Source organism: Thalia democratica, chromosome 3 (genome assembly GCF_965202585.1).
Source record: "Thalia democratica chromosome 3, ktThaDemo2.hap1.1, whole genome shotgun sequence".
NCBI classification, from domain to species: Eukaryota; Metazoa; Chordata; class Thaliacea; order Salpida; family Salpidae; genus Thalia; species Thalia democratica.
Genome location: NC_139167.1, coordinates 96363181 through 96385509, shown reverse-complemented (window position 1 = coordinate 96385509; position 22329 = coordinate 96363181). Strand labels below are relative to the sequence as shown.

Sequence of the window (22329 nt, the reverse complement as noted above, 5' to 3'; positions counted from 1 at the left end):
TAAGAAAAATTTCCCGGTTTTATTTAGTGATTATATATATACTAATTAATTGATTGATTTTTTACACTATAGTTCTTGAGTTCATATTGGCATGAGGTAATATACTAAGTAATCGAACATTTCTTTGGACCTGCTGGCTTTATTTTGTTTAAACTTTTAAGGTCTAATTTTCTTTACTAGTTCTTGACGATAGCAAATATTTATAGTATTAATTTTATCTAAATTATTTTTTAATTAGGTAATAAAGAATATAAATTTAAAATAGTAGTAAACTCTTTAAAAGGTCTGCTATTGCAAAAAAAATAAGGAAATAACTTTGATTGTTCAAGTAATTATAATTTTAAAAGGTTTAAACCTATTAAAAATTGATATAGTAATTGTGATCTAAATAAACTTGAGGGTATATGTATTTTATTAAGAAAACTAAGTTGTGTAAAAATAAAGACTTTGACTATACTGTTTCTTTATTTTCATAAACATTTATAAAAGTTGTTACGTTTTTTATTATATTTTTAGTTTTATTGTAAATAAAACAACTTATGTAAACAATTACCATTTCCTCATTACTGTTACTTTTACATTGACTACTTTCTAACTATATAAGCTGGATTTTAAACTTCAATTTTATTTCTTAGTAAACATTTGAAGAGTTAAGCACGAAACATATTTCCTTATAAAAATTAGAATAATGTTTATCTTTGAAATAAATTATTGAATGATGAAAATAACGTTTTATAATACTAATATCAGCTATTTAAAAGCATTAGAGATTAATTAAAACATATTTGAAAACAATAGTTATATAGTTTTAATAATTTTTTATATTAATATCAAACAATAAAATTAGTAGATCAAAAACAAATAAAATCATACTATTTTCTTTTAAAGTTTATGCGTTTTAATTGATCTTTTATAATGTAAATTTTAAATTCTGGCTCTTAAATTATAGAAAATAAGTTAAATTAAACAACTATACAGTTTTATTGTAGGTTAGTTTCTGTTATTTAAAATAAATCAATATATTAGATTTATACATAAAAAAAAATCTAACAATTTAAAATCAATTAACATTACAAGTATGCTTTTGGTTCAAATTACAAAATGAAACTTTTAACATCTAATTGGTCGCCCCATTTAAATACAATTTTATAGCTAATTTTACATTCAGAATCATATTTTATTACAACGATACTTGTTAATCCTCGTAAAAATTGTTCATAGAAACTATTTAGTAGTAAATTTTTTTTAGGTGATTCTTGCTAAAAAGAGTATTAACTAGTAATAAACAAAAAATTAAATTTGTGATTAACTAGTAAAGGGGCCGTAGATTACAAAGAAAGCAATTGAATTTCAGATTTCTGCCATAGAGGCTTTAAAAAAATATTTTAGAAAATCTCATTTTGTTACTATACAAAATGAATTATACATAGAAATTTCGCAAGCGTTTTAATTTAAAACATAAAAATTTAGCTTAACTTAAATAAAAGCTAAATACAATGTAATTAATAATGTACAAGCATTACGCTTGTTTCAAATAATTACCATTATGATGCGATGGCTAGCCAGCAGATAATTTGAACATTTTTTGTCGTAATATATTCTGTATGTAGATAATTTTAGTTGCGAAAATTCTTGTTACGTCACGGCGCTTGTTTCGTGATCTTCCATACTGCAATGTTGATTGTTGTTTTTGTTATTGCGTTCGGTGCAATTGATTTCTTTGGTGGATTTATTGCATTTTCTGTTCGTTTCTGTTATTGAGTTGAATTAAAAGTGTTCTAATATTAATTTTCCACTAAAACTTGACACTTTTGATTTTGTTTACACCGAGGTTTCCAATACTCATTTTAACAAAAATATATATTTATCAAAATATATAACCCAACATTTGTTAGTTACATCTCTACGTGATTATTTTATCATCCGTGAATTTTTTCGACTTTTTGCAAGTTTTGCTTCCCGGATAACCGAAATCACATCCGATTGGGTGACATTGTGCACTTTTGGAAAATATCTCTAACAAATATAAAGAGTTAGTCTAAAATTGAATTTAAAAAAGGCATTAAAAATTGTAACTTTTTACAAATTATTTTTGTTTTCATCTGTATCTTGAGGTAATTTTTTTTTGATAAAGAACTAAGTACTGTTGTAGGATATATAAAACAAGTAATCTTATTTTATAATTTTTACCTTGTACAAGACAATAAAATGTATCCGTGATATAATAAGACTCAACAACAGAAAGGTTTTTCATGCACCAGGTCCTAGGACCAAATATTTTGATTGTTTTTTTGTCTTTCAATAAACTATCATGGAATTTCATATACAACGCAAAAAAATAGCTTATCATAGCTAAATATAGTTATGATTTGTATAGCATTGTATTGTAATGTATAACATGTACATATAATACCTTTATATAAATTAAATTACTTGCATACATGTATCAACTATGCATTTTTGACACTAATTTCTACTACTAATTAGTATTTTGAAGTTTTCATTTAGTTTTTTGGGTTAAAGATTTTACTAGTGTTTTAATTTTTTTTTTATACAAAATATATTAAGTCCCAAACATTTTTTTTGCTTAATTTTTTCTGTCGTAGTTTTAAAAGGAAAATGCTAAAGCATTGAGTTTTTGTTCAAGGGAGAGTTTACTAAATAAAAACAAACAGTAATTGCCATGTATAGTAGAACTTAACAAGATCAATTTTTTAAGAAAAGTACACGTAAACCTTATTTATATTATTTACATATTTAACAACTAATTAACTTTCACATTATTTAAGTTAAATTTCATTATTTTATATTTATTCTAAGTTCAAAGTGTATCTAAGTAAATTTGTTTAGTAAACTACTAAAATAGTAATTAAGATTTAGTTTTTCTACTCTATTGGTGTTATTACTCTGACTAAGGTTTATAACAGACTAAATATTTTATTTTTTATTAAGATATTCTGACGACAAACTTTTATACATACTTTTTTAGAATTGAGTTACTATTTTAAATTCGTTTTATAATAGTAACTTAACAAAATATCAGAAAACGTATGCAACTTATTTACAATAGCAGCCTTTTTTATGAATGGGTTATTGTTAAATAATCTCAAAAAAATAAAATTTTAAATTTAAATTTTAATACATTTTTTACCAAATCAAAGTTTTGATGAATGTTTTCTAAGTTTAGCTAATAGGTATTAAAATAAATACTCAATTTTTTTTTAATTATTCATTCAAGTACCACAAATATGACAATAATTACTAAAAAAAACAAGTTTTTTACTATTGTTTTATAACAAAGTAGTTCTAATTATAATTTTTTTATTATAATTAATAAACCTAAAAATATACAATGTAGAAATTTATAGTACATAATTGATAATAACTTAAGATATTTAGATACACAATTTTGTTTTTATATATTTTTCCTTTTCTAATGGTAAGAGTTTTTGTTTTTGTTTAGTATTTAGATAAAAGGAAATTATATTGTATGTATAGACTTACTAATACACAATAAACTCAAAACTACAAAAAAATGTAATGGTTCAAATATGTATGAATGATCAAATATAAACGAAGGGTCATTTGTGCACTAAGACACTTTTGCACGAGAGTAAAAAAAATAAAAAAGTATATAAATTATAAAAAAAAAATGAAAATAAAAATTTACTAGCCGGGGTTACGGGTAACAGTGATAGTAAACAAAAAAAAATAAGAATAATAATGTAAATAAAAGCAAAAAGAAGATAAAAAATAATAATGAACGCGGGTAAGGGTAAAAGTGATAGTAAATATTATAAATAAAATAAATTTTTAATTAAAATTAGTCAAAAATAAAAAAAATTCAAAAAAAAATTTCCAACCTCTGCAAAAGTCATCCCTTGTAACAGGATTTCAAAATTGCACTTGATAACTGTTATATTGGAAATTTTCAACTAAAATTTTTGTTCATGCGGGCGTTTAAGAGAAAGCTTGCGAGGTCAAGTGTTATACTCATGCAAGTTAAGATAAGAAGAAATTTAAGAGCAAATAAGAAGTTCCAGATATAATGTTGAGTTTAGTTAAGAACGTTGCTTTATAAACTAGCCACATAGAGTTATTTGGGCATTCTAGCCACAGCCTACTGCAGCATATATGATATTCCCGAATAAACATTTATATTGTTTTTTTTGTGTGTTATATAAAGTGTTTTATAGTTATGTTACTTTTTATATTTGCATTTGTTTATATTCTAAGTAGTTAAATCTTATTTGTTTTAAATATATTCTTAAAGCATATCTCTGCTAGACTAAATCTTGTTTAAAAAAAGGGCAACAGTTAAAATATCTTCTAAATTATGATGTTCTTTACATATTTGTCAGTGTTTGCAATTGCTCTTTAATATGAAATATTTTCATTCATTGTCATGCCTAGTTTTATATAGAGCCCTAAGTGTTACTTAATATCAGAATTTAGTATAGATTAAGTATAAATTTGATTATGGTTATTAGTGTGGTTGTACACTACATTAGAAGCCTACATGGTGTCTTCGTGCAAAGAGTCTTTGTACAAAAGAGTTTTTGTGAAAAATAGAACCTTTGTGCATAAGTGTTCCTACTTGCATATTTGACACCTACACATAAAAAAATTAAAAAAAAATTGATATTAAAGTTTATAACTAAAACAAAATACAAATAATACTTAATTTTCTAAACAAGCATTAGGCTTGTGTTAAAATTTCAACTACTTGAGGAGTTAAGAAACACCACCGTTGCTAATGATAATTTTAGAGCTATATTTATACTATGCTGTGACAAGTTTTTGTGGGAAAATGTTTTATTACGTCACTACTATTGTTAAGGGATTAGAAAGTTTAAACAAGTTGATTTATTAGTACGGTTTCTTTGAAGTGTACTGTATTACGATTATGGCTTTAAATAGCATAAACAGTACTATTGCATCTTTAGGAGATCCAAATTTATGCCAATAACTTACAATTATAGATATAAATATTTTGTGTTTCTACCTCTCATTAAAAACAGTATAAAATAAGAAACAGCAAGTATGACAGTTGTATGCAAGAATGGTAAAAAGCACTGCAAGTTGTAAATCACCTGCTGAATATTCCACCAATGCGTCGCTGATTTGTTTAAAATTTGTAGCGCTAAAGAGCTAAAAAAGTTTTGAATTTTTTAAATTATTACGAAACCAGGGACAAAATGATGCGATAACATTTAAAAAGCAAACATATTGTTAATAAAAAATCTAAAACAACTCTAATATTTTAACTAGATGTATTAAGTTAACTTGAAAAATAACTAATTTAAGTAATATAACATAGAACGGTTAGTTTTTAATAATTTAATCAGTGTTTTTTTAAACCACTAAGTATTTATAATTTTTTTAATAATTACCTATAAAAAATCAAATTTACGTAAATTTTAAAATAAACAGTTAAAAGAAATGTACTTTTGGGTAAAAAAATATAAAATAATCAATAGTGATTAAATTTTTATGTTAAAACTCAGAAAAAAAAATAAGAAAACTAAAAAACGTTATAACTTATTCAGTTTCAATAAAAACAATGGTATTTAGTAGATTTTGTATATAAAATAAACAACAAAACGTCGTTTAAATGTCATATATAGATCAATTTTTGTATGTAAATATAAAAATATTATTAAACAATGGTTTGATAAAAGTTTATAGAAAAATTAAGTATAAATAAAATTTCACATTTAAAGAGACAAGAATACACTTTAAACACATTTTGAATTCTACTTATAACCCTTAAATACTTAAATGACAGAATATTAAATATATGGTTAAAACAGGTTTACCAAAGGAATTAAATCAAAGTTCGTACAATCAAAAATTTTATTTTAAATTCTCATTGGTTGATAACCCGTTTAGTAAAGAATCTTATAATTATTTGTTCTTTAAAACAATATTTTTCATTTGTATTTAACCTGTTTTCATTGAAAACACTCAGAGAAAACAAAATTCTAAATAAAAAATAACACAAAACGCTTACAAAACATCTTGATTCGAGATTTTTATCACATATAAACAAAAAATAGTAAAAAAATATTCAAGTAAGTTTCTAATATAAACTTAAAATTGTTTTTTTTCGGCGAAAATAAACATAAAAGTATTTTTGGAAAAGTTTTAAATTTTTTGAAAAAAAAAACTCTAAAAATAATTAAGAGTTAGTTTAATAAATGAGTAAATTTTATGAGATACATTTAGTTAAAAAATAAAATGAGTTTAAGGGGTAGGCGTAGGATTAAAAAAGTTTATTAATTGTAGGTCAAAATATCAAGCTTATTCTTAGGCATAACAGTTTAAATTTAAGCAACTATTACTTTTATTTAGTTTAAGTAAGTCAATTATCTTGTTTGTATTATGTATTAACTTGTTGTGTGTATTACGTATAATTTTTGTTTTGTTGTTTTGTATTTTTTCAAATAGCAAGTATTATACTTGATTAAATATAATGATTAAATTAATTTAAATATTAATTTAGTTGTTTTGTTATGTTAACAAAATAGGTACATAATTAATTATGTTATTATATTTTTATTGAATTAGTATTTATTAATAAATTTCAATGCAAAAACTTTGAAAAATTGTTAAAATTTAATAAACGCAAAATGTGCTGCTATAACACAGGCAACATGGACGAGTGGTTATGGCAGTGTATTTTTGTCAGAAACACCTGTGTTAGGGTTCAAAGCCTACCACTTCTATATTTTTATTTATATAATTATGTAAGTAACCACATATAATTATAAAATAAATAAAAAGCCAATTATTATTTATCTATTACATTCAAAGAGTATCTTTAAGAAGTACACATCCGTGTAAGATAAGGATAAGTTTAAGGGCATAGGGGCTTAAAACACTTTTTTTAGAATGTGATCTTATTTTATTTAGTTTTTACTGAGCTACAAGATGCTATTTACAGATTTAAAAAATTCAAAACAATCTTTGAGATATAGCCGGTCAAAGTCGGAGGCAACAATTGGTTCTTTATGGGAGGCACAACTAAAACAGCAAATAACTAGAAATCATTAAGAATATATCTTTTCCTAGGTTTTTGAGATAACTACCTCAAATTTTCGGAAATGTTCCTTGCAATGTTTTTTGCAAAAAAAAATAAAAAATTTATAACAAAAAACAAAAAAAAAATTGTTTTATTTTTTATATATAATTTTTTAATAGTTTTAATAACTCCTTCACCAGTATTTTTAAATATTGCAAGGAACATTTCCTAAAAATTTGTGATAGTAATTTCAAAAATGCTAGGAGATATATCTTTAGTGAATTCTAGTTATTTGCTGTTTTAGTGTGCCTCCCATATGGAACCTATTGTTGCCTCCAAATTTGACCGGCTATATCTCAAAAGTTATTTTGAATTTTTAAAGTCTGTAAAAAGCAACTTGTAGCTTATTGAAAACAATACAAAACTATATCACATTACGAAAAAAGTTTTTTAACCCCACTATGCCCCTAAATTTATTTTAACAGAGGGGTTACACTTTTTCTTAATGAATAACTGACCTTTAACTAACCTTTAACTAATATTTATTTCTAAAAAAAGTGTTTTAACCCCCCTATACCCCTAAATTTATTCTTACCTTACACGGATGCATACTTCTTAAAGATACTCTTTAAATGTAATAGATAAATATTTTAAAAATTGGGGCGTACTTTACACAGATGCGTACTTCTTAAAGATACCCTTTAAATATAAAACATATATGTTTTAAAAATTAGTGAGTTACTTACATGGATGTAACCCCCTGGCCTCAACTGTAATTCCATTATGCTTATTTAATGGAAAAATCATAGTTATATAAATATACAACAAATGGAAAAAAAAAGTTCTAGTGGCAATTAGATATCTGTTGTTCAAACAATGTTTTAGATCCAAAACAAAGTTCTAAAAACAATCAGAGGCCTAAGTTACCCTGTGAACTTTATTTTATACATTTAACCGAAATTTAATAAAAACTAACTATAACTGTAAATATTAAAAACTAATACTTCAAGAAATAATATAAATTAAATCCTAATATATACTTGTTTGCCACTCTTTGAGTCATAAAATTATCTGTGAGTTACCTTAACCTTTCCGGAGTTTTTTTCAAATTCTAAAATACTTTTAATAAACTATTTAAAAAAAATTCCTGAGGTTTTCTTAAAAATCTTAAAACTGCTTTGAGTTTCCCAGAGTTTAAAAAAATTAAGAATTTCGTGAGTTTCCCTGAGATTTTCCATTATTTGAAATTTCTCTGAGCTCATTAGTGTGTGGCAATCCTGTATATATTTTATTACATAAAAGCCAATGTGAATTTGATAATTATCTAGTATGATGTTGCACCAATTTCTAACTGAAATTATATTGTATTTGATGTTTTCTGAACTATAATTTTTGGCTAAAAATTTATATTTATAAGTACATAAATTGAGTTATATATCATAAATTAATAAAACTTAAATATGTAATTGCTTTTATTAAACAATATAAAGCAATTAAATCTTTTCAATTTTTTATATTGATTATGATATTGTAAAACATAACCAATTGAATACTTTAGTTTGTCATAAATAAATTTTATTCTCACTATGTTTTTAAATCTTATTTAAAACAAAGTATATTTCAGGCTAAACATAGGTAGCATAAAACAATGATTTTTAGCCCAAAATAATGGTTAGAAAGACATTAAATTCAATATAATTTCAACTTGACGCTGGTGCAACTTCATCCTAGGTAATTACTGTGAAATTTTAAACCAAAATAATGAACCCCACCACTCATAACCTTATATTAGCAGTAAAAATAAATAATCCCAAGTTAAATTATTGTTTAATAATTTTTTCTCATCCTACAGATGAATTACAGTCAAATTGTATACAAATTTCTGAAACTAGTAAGGTTTAATATTTGAGAACAGACTTTTGAATTTTAAACTAAGTCTTTTGCTAACTTGTAACAACTTGTGGCTTCAAAATATGATAAATAGCATCAAATTTTACGGTTGGATAGTTTTATCTCTATGAAAATAGATCAGCCAATCAGCGACACATGTGTACAATATTCAGCCCGTATAATTATGTATAGTGTTTATGTAGGTAGTAACTATAAATGAACTTTATGGTTTAAAAACAAAGTTTGGGGTAAAAACATAAAATTATGAAATTGTCTACAAAAAATACAAATTTAATAAAAGTAGGCACTAACCTCAAAAAGCTCTTAGAATAGGCAAGTTTTTAAAATGAAAATTAAATTGAATTGTGCAGAAATGTTACGTCATAATAAATTTAACAAATTGGTCATTAGTTTATACAGCTTAAAAACATGAAGTATTAAGCTTGCAAGTGTATGTAATTATAATGTGAGTGTTGTGAAATAAGTTAGTACATAAGTAGACAGAGTTATTTAAAGTAGAATCGTCGGTTGTGGGGACAAATATTCGATAAATCTTGCCGCTTATTCAGAAGTAAGTCTTTATCTTCTGCTGCAATTACTGTTCTTTCTGTATTGCAAGTTGGGCAAATTTTACTTACTCCGTTGGATGAATGTTTGATCTTTGAAACAATACTCCACTCCATGTTTGGCCTTTTACCGTACCTGTGAAAAAAGATCCAGACATAATCCGATAAACGCGTGCTTTGTTTTTTATTTATATTTTTAAAAGTATGTTTATGATTAGCATATCTATCCTTGAAACTACCTGCTGTACTTCCGATATAAATTTTATCTGGGCCCTTACTTTCAACTTTAACTTCATAAATTACATTTTTAATTAAACAATTACCTTTTAATGGGCAGTTATCTTTGTTTAATTTACGGCAATTACATGTTTTAGGCATATTACTTAACTTATTACTATTATGGTTAGTTGGTTTTGAATATTTATTTATAGTTTTATTGTTATGCATTTTGCTTATACTTTTAGCGCTATTATAACTTTGTATATCACGCTATCATATTGTTTTTAACTATACATTATTTTAATTAATACATATTTAAAGAAATATGAAACAACTTGGTTTTGCTAGATTAAGTAATGTTTTATTTAAAATTAACAAGCATAATAAAACAATACTACAAGCTATTGTTTTATTGTTAAATAAGATAGAAAAACTTAAAAAAAAATAACAAAAAGAATAAGTATAAAACTTTGTAGTCAATTTGTCATGCTTGTGAAAAAAAACTTAAAATTAAAATATTTAATTTATAACAGTTTTTAACTTTACTTTCTGTTTAATTATTTCATTTAAAATGGTGGGTTATTTTATCTCGAAAAATTATTAATATATTATTTAAACATTAAACGTGACTAAACTTAATGCAAACTGTCTTACTTTTATTAGTTTACTCTGGATCTTTGGATAATCAAAAAAGTCTGGATCCGGTTCCGGCCGGATTCAGGGTTCGTGCGCAAAATTTTTGTTCATTTAGCCTGACTGAGAACAATTTAGCCTGACATTTTTTTCAAAGTAAAGAAAATCCCCTTTAGAAGTCATTTTAGGTATTTTGGGGTCTTGATTAGTACTATTGTAGTCTCCGATTTCAACCAGCTTTATCTCAATATACTTTGAGTTTTAAAACTCTGCAAAAAGCAACTCATAGGTTAGTTACAACTCAATAAATTAAGACTAAATTGTGAAAAAGGTTATTTACCCCCCTATGCCCTTAACATAACAAATTCAGTGATAAGTTTTAAAATAAGTGTTATATCTAATCTATTACTAGTGTAAAAATATAGTATATATTACTAAACACAATTGTTAAATTTAATCAAGCACTAAGTAATAACATTACAACCAGAAGATTTATAATAAAACAATGTCGTGTTTTATTAGAATTTAAAATCAAACGCTTACACGAGTATTAAAATAAGTAAAATATGTTTATTATAGTATTTTGATTAATACTTAAAATTGATACATAGTTATAAATCCTAAACTCTAAATAAATACAGTGATTGATGACGTCGTATTAGATTTAAAAAGCTTACACTTAAATTTAAAAAAACCTTTAATGTTTTGTTCCTGTAAAGAAAAATGAATTGTACCTAAAATTTGTACTCCTACAAAATTTAGTACTTAAATCTTAAAGCTATGTTTTAGTGTTGTGAATATCTCTAATAACTTTAAATAAACAGCAAATTTTATGAATAAACTGCTAAGAGCTTTAATCTAAAAAGTATTTGGTATAAAGCCTTTAAATTAGAAATTAAAAAAGTTCAACTAACTAAGCTCTGAAAAACATAGCTGATGTAAACAAATTCAAACAAACATCTAAGTTGTTGAACTAAACTGTAATGTTTAAACTGTATTTTTTTATGAATTTTCATAATTATAAAGTATATAATCTACTCAAAACAAAATAAAGAAGGTTCTTAAATTTTTTTGAGATTCAACAAAAGTTTTTAACTTTAAGCACTTATTTTTACAAATACTGACTGATTTTTTCTTTAATAACTAAATCTTTATTTAGAAATAAATTCACATTTCAATTTGATGTTTCTAAGATTTCTCAATTTTTTCTAATCAAATTTTAAAACATTTGAACCGCCAAAAACTGAGATTCTCATATTTTTAAATAAAAAAACTGATTTAGCCTGACGTTTTTCAACTTTTTTCAAAAAAACTGACTTAGCCTGACGCGCACGAACCCTGCGGATCCTAACAGAGATCCGGCCGATTCGGATCTAGTTAGTAAAAAAGAGCTTACAGAAAAGTACTTTTTAAAAAACAAACCCTTTCTAAATTAAAAAGAGTCATTTTCGTCATTTAAAATTAAACACCTACCGTGATTGGCTAATTTTGAACACGTGACTAATTTACATTTGTTTACATTTAAACTTTGAAATAAACATTTTAGAAATGCAACTCTACCTATGTTGTAAAATTGAAAACTTTACTACCAAATTGTTAGGCTAGTTTTAAGATATTTTGAGAAACTCAGGCTAGTTTTCTTTTAGATTTTGAAAAATTTTAAGCTGATCCAGTTTTCAATATTTTGTGATTTTCTAGTTAATTTTGTTCAAGAACTTGATTTTAGATTGGTGAGGCTATAGAGGGGCCCTCCTTGATTTTTACAAGTTGATCTTATTTAATAGATTTTAATCTTAGCTACCAGATATTGTTTCTGTGGTGTACATAATCTTTCTATCAATTTTCCTAATACTAACTTTAAAGTTGTTCATAGTTTTTTTTTAGCTTTTATAGAAATGAAGTTTTGAAACTACAAATGTAAGCTCTACTTTTTATTAGAAAACTAGTGATGTACCGGACTCACTATCCGGGTCCAGCCGGAACCTAATTTAAATAAAAAGTCCGGATCCGGTTCCGGGCGGATTCTAATTTGCAAAAAAAGTCCGGATCCGGTTCCAGCCGGATCCTAATTTGAAAAAAAAGTCCGGATCCGGGTCCGGCAGCACCCGAAATTATTGAGTCCGGTACATCACTAATTATTAACAGGTTAAATTGAATTGAATAATTGCTGCGTAAGATAGCTAATTTTACAATTACTAATTATTGGTTGGCAATAAAAAGATTGTTAGGCAACTAAATTGCTCTAAAAAATGATAAACTAATGAAGGCAGAAAGATTTAGATTGGTAAACGGTAATTTTGTAAAAAAATAATTATATAAACGCAGAAAAATAATTCTAAATAAAAATTCGTTTGTACTACTTGAACTCAGCAAACACTTGCTTAATACATAAAACTTCAGTACACAAAATTTTCAAGTTTTATTACTTACTTCTTTGAACTAAAACATTTTTCATTAATATTTAAGTAGACAGATGAATAAAAAAAAGTATTAAGGGATCATAATAAATAAACCTGAATTTGATACAAACAGTACATTTGCAAAGTTAACAACTTTAAGTATATTTGAATAATATAAGTTTTGAAAATTACTTATAATTAAATTACAGTTTACTGCATTAACTATAAAACAGCTTAGAAAATTTAAACATAAAATAAAAACTAAGCAAGCATGAAAAATTTATGTAATTTTTTCAATGTGTACACATATACTTAAGTACATAAATTTTAACTATGATTATCAATTTACTGCATCATATTACTTAAAATGACCCATGATTTGTTTTTAATGTAACTATTTTTATTTTACTACTGCTGTAGTTTAAAAAACTCAGTAAAAATTTTTAAAAAAGATAGACAAAATTTGAGTATATTCCAAAATATGCTTCAAAATTTTAAAAGTTGAAAAAAGTAAGCTATGGATTAAATAAACAATTTTTTCAAACAATTATAAGGCTAGTTTCATACTCATTTCAACTCAAGTACAGCCAAATATTAAAAAAAAAAAACAAGAAAACAAACAAATCAATAAACAGATCAACAAAAACTGTATGATATAAATTATTGCACATATAATTCAATGTTTGAAATTCTAACTCAAAAGAAAGTTTAATACAAAGAAACTAAATGATGCCAAGCATAAATAAATTGACTGAAATGAAAATAAATATCACTACTCAATGGAAATTGCATACTTTAATAATCATTCAATCACAACTTTAAAGCTTCATAGTTAGAGCCATAAAACAAAACCTCACAATTATTTTTAACAATCTCGTCAACACTCACAGCAACATCCAAACTAAAATGTTTAATAATTAAAGCAATGGTCAGCTTTTTATTCAAAAAAGTTATATCCTCAGGTTCAGTTTTGCCATGCAGACCCAATATTTTTGGCACAAAACTCCCAGTAAAGTAATAAGAAGTATCACTTTGTGATTGGTGGACTGAACCTCTAATTGTGACCAATGGGCGTTCAGCTTTCATGTTTAAAATTTGGTTTACAAGATATAGACCCAATGGGCGGTATTTTGGGTGAAAATCAGCAGACTTATGAACAATATTGGATTCACTCAATTTTGTATGGAAGTCTTTGTTTAATAAGTACGTCCACACGTCCATTGCAACACCAACTTTGAACTTTTTGTCTTTGCTGATACAATCTATCATGGTTGCACCTCCAAAAGAGTGGCCTAAAAGAGCACTTTTGGAAGTGTCAAGTTTCCCTTTGAAGCAAGAAAGGTCAACGCCTGATTTAGAGCACTTAAAAGTCCCATTGTTAATTTCAACCAAGCAGTCTAGTGCCCTGCTACATTCAGCTGATCTTTGATTGAGCTGATCGTTCCTCAACTTGTGCTGTTCTTCCTCATTAAGCTGATTCGAAACTTGATTTTTCAGATAGCAGACCCACTTTTTATCACCCTGTTCATCAAAATAAAAAGTTGCGCTTGCAGACTTGTCAATGTGCTCCAAAGCTGCCACAACAAAACCTTGTGACGCAAGTTCAACACAGCATGATGAATAAACAAACCTGCTGCCCATCAGACCGTGACTGAACACTATTACAGGGAATTTCCCCTTCCCAGGAACTTGACCTCTAACAGCAGGGACTTTGAGATCTGACCACATCCAATTTGCAAAAGAGGAAAAAATGTCAGGAGCTCCTAAAAATGAAGTGATTCCTTTGATGTAGTTGACGTCTTCAAAATAATCTGAAAATACCTGATGGGGTTCTTTTGAAGGGTAGAAGAGTCGCATCAAACACCTGTCTTTGCCTGGTTTGTCTATTATGTCTGTGAAACTGACTGTGTACTTGCCTGTGGGTTTAGGGAGTTGTCTTGGCATTTTATTTTATTAATCAACTAATAGTTATTAAATAATTTTTGTTACTTTTTAAATTCTCAATTTATAAGTTTCATAACTTCAACTTTAAATTCAAACTTAGGTCTTGTAATTTTTTTTTTAACTTTTAATATTTTATCGTCTCAAAAAAATATGCTTTGAAATAAAAAAACTTTAGAAAATGGAAACTGTTATATGGCAAAAAGCTTTATACCAAACTATTTTTTTGTACATAACAAGTTAAATATTGTTAAATACTGCCAACTCTGGTAAATTTTTAAAAGCTCAAGAAAGAACATACTTTTACTTTTTACAAATTGCTCTTTCAGAATTGCCACTTATTATAAAGGTAAAACAAAGCACCAAAAAAAAGCTTGACTAACACTAAGCTAGAAAAAGTTTTACTTATATTTTAAACAGGTTTTAAAAATTAAGTGATGTGAGATAAAAAGTGGGAAGAATATCTAAAAACAGAAACTTAACAACAAAGAACTTAACAGAAACAAAATTTAAAATAAACTGTTCAAAACAATAAAAAATAGCCTGAGATTTAATGAAAATATCCAAATCAGAATAAGTACATTTAGTAAGTAGAAACTTTAAAATAACCTGAGTGTAAGGCAACACTAATAATTACATTTAGAATAAATTTTTAAAAAGTGTACAAATTTACAAGCAATATTGAAACGAATTGTTTTCAAACTTACAAGTAACAAAATACCTGCTATAATAGTATAAAAAGTAAACCATAACTTTTTCTTGTTTTGTAAGACAGAAAAGTAGCAAAGCTGTTAAAGGTTTTATTAGCACAACTATTAGAACTTAAGAGTTTGATGAATAAAGCAAAATATTATTAACTCTAATCACAATACACAGTGGGCTCTTTTAGAACAAAATGAAGAGATATCTAATAATTTAAAAATTTATTATTAAGATAGTCTATTTCTATAACACAAAAAAGCAGTAATTGTTGGTAATTTGTCTTTAAAAACCATATAAAATTAAAAGATTTGAAAGTATCTAACTAAGTACCATAAAAGCTTAAATTTTAAGATATTATTAAAAATATAAGAAGTGGCTTATCTTGTTAACTTTTCTGGTTTATAACAAATAAAAAAATAGCAAAAAACTAACAATTATTAACTTCATGTAGAAATTAATAATTTTATAAAGATTTTCCTTTTACTAAATTATTTTTGATAACCTAAAAAAATGCTTTTTTTTTAATGTTTTATCTTTGTTAAATTTTAACTATTTTGGCTTCTCTTTTAAATATCTATTTTTGAAATATGAGAATACAAAACTGGTATATATCTGGCAACCTTGCGCTTGACCAGGGTTCGGCAGCATTTTGTAACTAGTGGGCTAATTTTCCCAGAAAAAATTGCTTGTGGGCTGCACTACTTGATAATAGTCTTTGAGGGCCAAATTTATTTAAAAATAGCTGTAGTAATCAGTACAAAAATCATGTTTTTAACTAAAAATATAATAAAATTAGCTATAACAAAGATCTAGTAAGGAATATTTATTAAGAATAAGAGTATAACAACAAAGTCATTTAAACTTATAGGGAATGACAAGGTAAATCACCTTTTTCACAATTTTATTGAGTTTTAACAAGTTGCTTCTTACAGATTTTTAAAACTCAAAATGTTTTTTGAGATATAGCCGGTTGAAGTCAAAGACTGCAATAGGTTCCTTATGGGGGTGCAAACTAAAACAGCAAATAACTAGAAGTAACTAAATATCTATCTCCTACTCATCTTTTTAAGATAACTACCTCAAACCTTCAAGAAATTTTCCTTAAAATATTTAGAAAATTTTGTCAGAACAAAATTTGAAAAAAGTTAAAAAACAAAAGTTTTATGAAAAACAACAAAAAAAAACTGTTTTTTTTTTCTATAATAAAACAAACACTTATGTACTGCTTTGTTAAATTACCAGGTTTTGGTGAGCGTGACATGACCTTGTCAAATAACAACAAAACAGTAAATAACATTTAGACAATAGCAGTAAAGTGAATCTGAACTCATTGATGCGTAAAAACATAAACAAAAGAATTTTGATTATTTGAAACTTTATGAAAAATATATGGGTGAACTTAATATTGGCATTGAATAATAGATATGGAATATTTAAAACAAAAACTAAATATAATGTGAACGGAACCACAACAAATTCTTACTACAGTTCTAAAAAAGCTTTTTTGTTTATTTAATAAGGTTTTTTTTTTTTTTATACAACAATTTTTATTTTTTTTTTAATTTTATTCTGACAGAATTTTCTAAAAGCTGCAAGGAAGATTTCCTGAAAGTTTGAGGTAGCTATCTCTTTGACCTGTTATATCTCAAAAATTACTTTGAACTTTTAAAATATGTAAAAAGCATTTTGTTTTTTAGTTAAAACTCTATAAAATAAGATTAAACTGTGAAAAAAGTGGTTTACCCCCTTCCCCTATGCCCTTAATAACATGTTCTAGTAAAACTAGTTTTGTAAACATAAGTTTATTATAGAGTTGACAAATAGTTTTTAGTTATCATAAAATATTTTTGTAATTAAACATAATTCCCTTTTTTTCCAGAAGTAATTTTCAACTGATAATCTCTTTTTTTTTTGAGTGAAACATTGTTATGAAAATAAATTCTCAAAACATTAGAATTTATAATTCATTATTTTGTTAAATATTATTTTCAATGGTTTTTAGTGCATGTACATTAAAGGTTTCACATTGTAAATAATAGTGAAATACAAAATCTACTAATTACTAGAAAATACAAAATGTGCCATAGAAATAAATATAGAAATACTAAGACTTGTTTTCCTCAATTATTTCTACTTTACTTCTACAATTGTACTACATCAATGATAAAATTTTACTATTTAAAATAAATTTATAGTTTTCATAAAATGTTTCCAATCTTATAACTATGACAATATAAATTAGTGCATATAAAGTTGATACTGGTTATACTTTTTACCATTGCTTACATTTTTTATTTCAAACATTTCAGGAAAGTAATAACTCTTAATTCTTATGTTTTTCATACCTTAAGAATTTGAGAATTTAGGGAGTTCAATTAAGGTACAAACTAAAGAATTATTCTTTCTTTTGTTTGTCCAACAATTGTGAATCAATCATTTCAAAAATATTGATTAAATCATTGTAAAACATTTCTCTAAATAAGTTAGATTTCTTGATAGTCTGAGTTTAAATATATTATATTTGGAACTACTATTTTTAAACTACTTGTACTTAAACTCCTGTCATAATTAAATAATGTCTATCAAACAACGCAATAAACATTTAAATTAAAAATTTTTAGCTTTAACAACCTACAATAAAATAAATGTCAGTATTTTTTAAAATCTTAGGAAGTTACTAGTAAAAAATTTCTATCAGTCAATTTGACTGCTTAAATTTTTTATAATAACAATGAATGAAGAACAATTAGAAAAAAAAGTATATTTCAAAATCACAAAAACTAGCCATAAGTTTTTAAAATAAAAATTAGAAAACAAGCTTGAATCAGATTAAGTTTTTGAAAAACTCCAAACTATCTCAATAGATCTGAGTCTGTTATAACTTGATTTTAAGTATGATCTTTAAAATTCTTAAGCGTATCAAAGTTCTTGTTTAGCTATGTGATTCTATAATCTATATAATTTCACAGCAAGTTTTATAACATTTTTGTATTTCAATAACACTTATTCTGCTTTTTTTCAAAGTATTATTTTGTGATAAGTCTTTTTTTAATTTTAATTTAATAATTTTAAATTTTATAGATAATTGAGATATATTATAACAATAAATCTTATCAGAGAAGAGAAAAAGCTAAGAGTACTTTTTGGGTTAAAAGTTTTGATATAAACCTTGAAATAATGTGATTACTAGTTCTGTGATTAATCATTGCAAAAATATGAAAAAATACTTTGTAGTTTGATTATAAGTTATGCACATGTAAGGTTCTCGAAGTAGAAGTTTTGGCAATTTTGGTTTTATTTTGAAAACTGAGATAACTTAAATTTAGTGGCAGGATTGATAAAACTGTAGAAATATTGTTTTATAACTAAAGTTTATTTTTCAACTTAACTTAAAATTTTATACTCTAGTAGTTGTGTGGCCAAGTTAATAGAAATTTGGCAATTCCACAGTGTACTACAGATTAAATTATAAAGATCAAAAAGAATAAAAAAGAAAAATATTTACTTGGATTCATTACTTTAATCTAGTTTTGTGATGGTATAACTTTACCAAAATAAAAACTCTTCAAATAACTCATTTTAGAAGATATTTAGGTCTAAGATTGGCCTAGTTTTTTTTTTTATAAACAGTAATTGAAATTTTACAAGAAATTTTTCAGCAAAACTTAGAACTCTGAAAATCCATATGTAATTAGACCTTAAGAATAAATATAAAGTACCTATACGTTTTTGATAAAAACTGCAGAAACTAAAGTTAATTCAATTGTCCTACGCAAATCAGTTGTTTGAGTTGTTTTTTAAATTTTGCTTATTTTTATAAATAGTTATTGAATGTTACAAGATATTTTTCAGCAAAACTTAGAACTCTGAAGAGCCCATATGCAAATTTTTATACCTAAATAATAAATAAAAAGTACCTTGACATTTTCCTAAAAATTAAAAAAAATAAAACTTTGAATATAAGACTTAGTATTTCAGATGTCAACTTCTTGTCAAGTTGTTTGAAGATTTAAGACATTGAGTTTACTTTAGAGAACAAAATATACAATAATTCTCACACTTTATATAAAAAGTAATAAATGAAACCTAAACGTAAACTGTTTAAACATTAAACAGTCCAACTTGAATATATTGGATATTCTATATATAATGTATATGGCAAACAAAACATAAGCTTCTAGTCCCTGACCTTTTTTGATTTACAACAAATTATGCAAATTTCAAATGCATGTTTTTAATATAAATACTTAATATGTACATTTGTTCTTTATATGACACAGTGTTGAAAAGTCTTTCATAAGCTTATAGGGAGTTTATTTTTTACTTTGTATAGTATTTATTGAACATAAGGCCTGCAAAGACTGTTTTAACCACTTTAGACTACATAAGTCTAATACAAACAATAAATGGCAATTATATTGTACATGGTTAAAACAATTTTTTTAATTGTTTGGGCCACTGGGTTTTTGATAATGCAATGTTCAACTAAGCAAGATTTTTAAACCTTTTCTACCTTAAAAAAATTAAATAAACAAAATAAAAATACCATCATTAGGACCCCTACATCATCAAGCTACTTCAAGAAAAACACTTTTTACTGCTAAATAGCCAGGAAATTTCCCTGATTGATAGGAAATATTATACTAAACAATAAGCAGCAATTTTTACCAGGTTTGAGTTGCAATTACTAATTATATAAAATATTATTTTATAAATAAATTTTGCCAATATGAAAAAAATTTAAGTTTTGCATTCAAAAGTTATTGAAATTCTACCTTAAAAAAAATTAATGTTTAATATGTTTTTATTTCTTCTATAAAATAATACATCTACTCAGTCATCTTCAAACTTTTTCTAATCTAAAATACTTAATAACACTTTATCTTTCTTTAAACAAAATCTTTGTTGTCATGTTTAATCTTTTTCTTGTCTAAAAACAGAATTATCATTTTAATTTTTTTTATCTTTCAACAATATCTTTGCTGTCAGCTGGTTTTCTTTAAAGTGCATTTTAGAAATCTTCCAATTTAACTAAATTAAATTAATTCAGATATAAAATTGTTTAACATTTTAATCGTATTCTAAAGAGTTTAACACTTATAACACTTCAAATATCTAAAATGATAAAAGCAACAGATTTAATGATATAGTTCGTAAAAAAACTATGCTTATTATAATCTATAGTAATTCACTAAGTAAATAATATCCACTACATTTTATTTATCTTTGTTAGAAGTAATAAATTCTAATGTAATACTAGTATGTATCATTTTTTTTCTAATAAAAACGTTGCTGTCTGTCAGCTTTTTAAAAAATTCTCTAAAGCATCTAAATTATCTTAATAAAAAACTTTCAGATATTATATACTAAAGTTATTTTAATCGTCTTTTGAGTTAATATTCAAAAAAGTTTTTTTCAAAAGCTACATTTCTTGTCAGAATCAAAAGGCTTCTGATCAAAAAACGGTTGAATGGAAACAAAAATAAGAAAAATATTATAAAAATTTTCATCTTTAAGATAGCATAAGACGGGACACGTTCAAAATCCAACCGATCAAAATCCACCCAGTCAAATTCGAGAACCGCATACCGATTGAGGGTAAGGGTTAGGGCCAACAGTGATAGTGAAAAAAAAGATAAATTAGGTGTAAAAAATGTATAAAAAAATTCAAAAAAACATAAAAAATTAAATAAAAAATCGGGTTGATTTTGGACGCAATGGATTTTGATCGGGTGGATTTCGTTTCGATAGTATACCCATAAAACTCGTTTTAAACATATATCATGGCATGGGTTTCTTTATAAAAAGAAACTTGATTAACAGTATCATAATAGTTATTATAGCTTTTATTTTGAATTACGCGCATTAATTTTTCTATAGACCGTTTAACAGAAAACGATAAGCTCTAAAGCAGTTACGCATTTAACAATAACGACCGATTTTATTTAAACAAACTTAATAACAACAAGTAAAATGTTGTTATAAAACCCAGTTTTATAAAATTTGTTATCATTTATTTATTAAACATATTTAAATTTTTTTTTTAATTTGCATTTAATACCAGAGTGATCAAAAATATGAATACAAAAAGCTTAACAAACGTTTGTTTTTTTATTAATTTTATGAACTTTAAACACGTAATGACAATGAGTAATTAAATAACAATTTATCACATAAATGTAAGTTATTACCTTAAGAATTAATTAAGAAGGATATAATTGGGTCAGCAGTCAATTATATTATCTAATTCCAAACACTTTGATTTTTAAGGTGCTAATCAGATTTAGTAAAAAGCACTGTGTTTGGTTTAAAAAATCCCTGGTACTAGTCTTGAATTATTATTAAAATTAATTTAAATTCTTAAACCTAGACTAAATTAAGTGATTTTTACCAAATGTGATGCTGACTCAGTACCATATATTTATGACTCAGTTCCAACCCACACACAATTCCCACCCGATCAAATCCGAGAACCGCCTAATGGTAATGGTCATTGGTATCAGTGGTAGTAAATTTAAAAACTAAAATAAATAAAATAAGAAACTTAATTTGTTAGATATTACATACAAAAAATTCGAGTGAGAATTATGCAGTTGGGAATTGGCAGTGTACCTTCTTTGAGAGGAAATCATCACTGCAAAAAGGAATTTACGCAATGATTTTGAGCTGGTCATTTCAGCATTATAACGTAATAAACTTTTAAATAAAATATCAAACTATTCACTCTCAAAGCTTTCATCATTACTCTAATAGTATCAATGTTGTAAAAGGCTTATTCAAAAAGAAAACTACATTGATAATGTCAGATAAATGATGAAACTTTGTTAGTAGATAGTTTAATTTATATTTTATTTGACTGCTTCATTTGACTACTTATTTCAGAGCTATATAGCTTTTCTACTAAAATAAGATTGTTTACCTGTCTGAAATAATAGATAACTGGAATTTGTCCTTA

At 25.2% G+C, this 22329-nt stretch overlaps 1 protein-coding gene across 1 annotated transcript; it reads right to left on the bottom strand.

Annotated features, from left to right (window-relative positions):
- Positions 1-13541: 13541 nt before the first annotated feature.
- Positions 13542-14675, bottom strand: LOC145832663 (platelet-activating factor acetylhydrolase-like). The gene has a single exon (XM_082939964.1). It carries the CDS (start codon positions 14673-14675, stop codon positions 13542-13544), a length of 1134 nt encoding a protein of 377 aa, XP_082796090.1.
- Positions 14676-22329: the final 7654 nt, after the last annotated feature.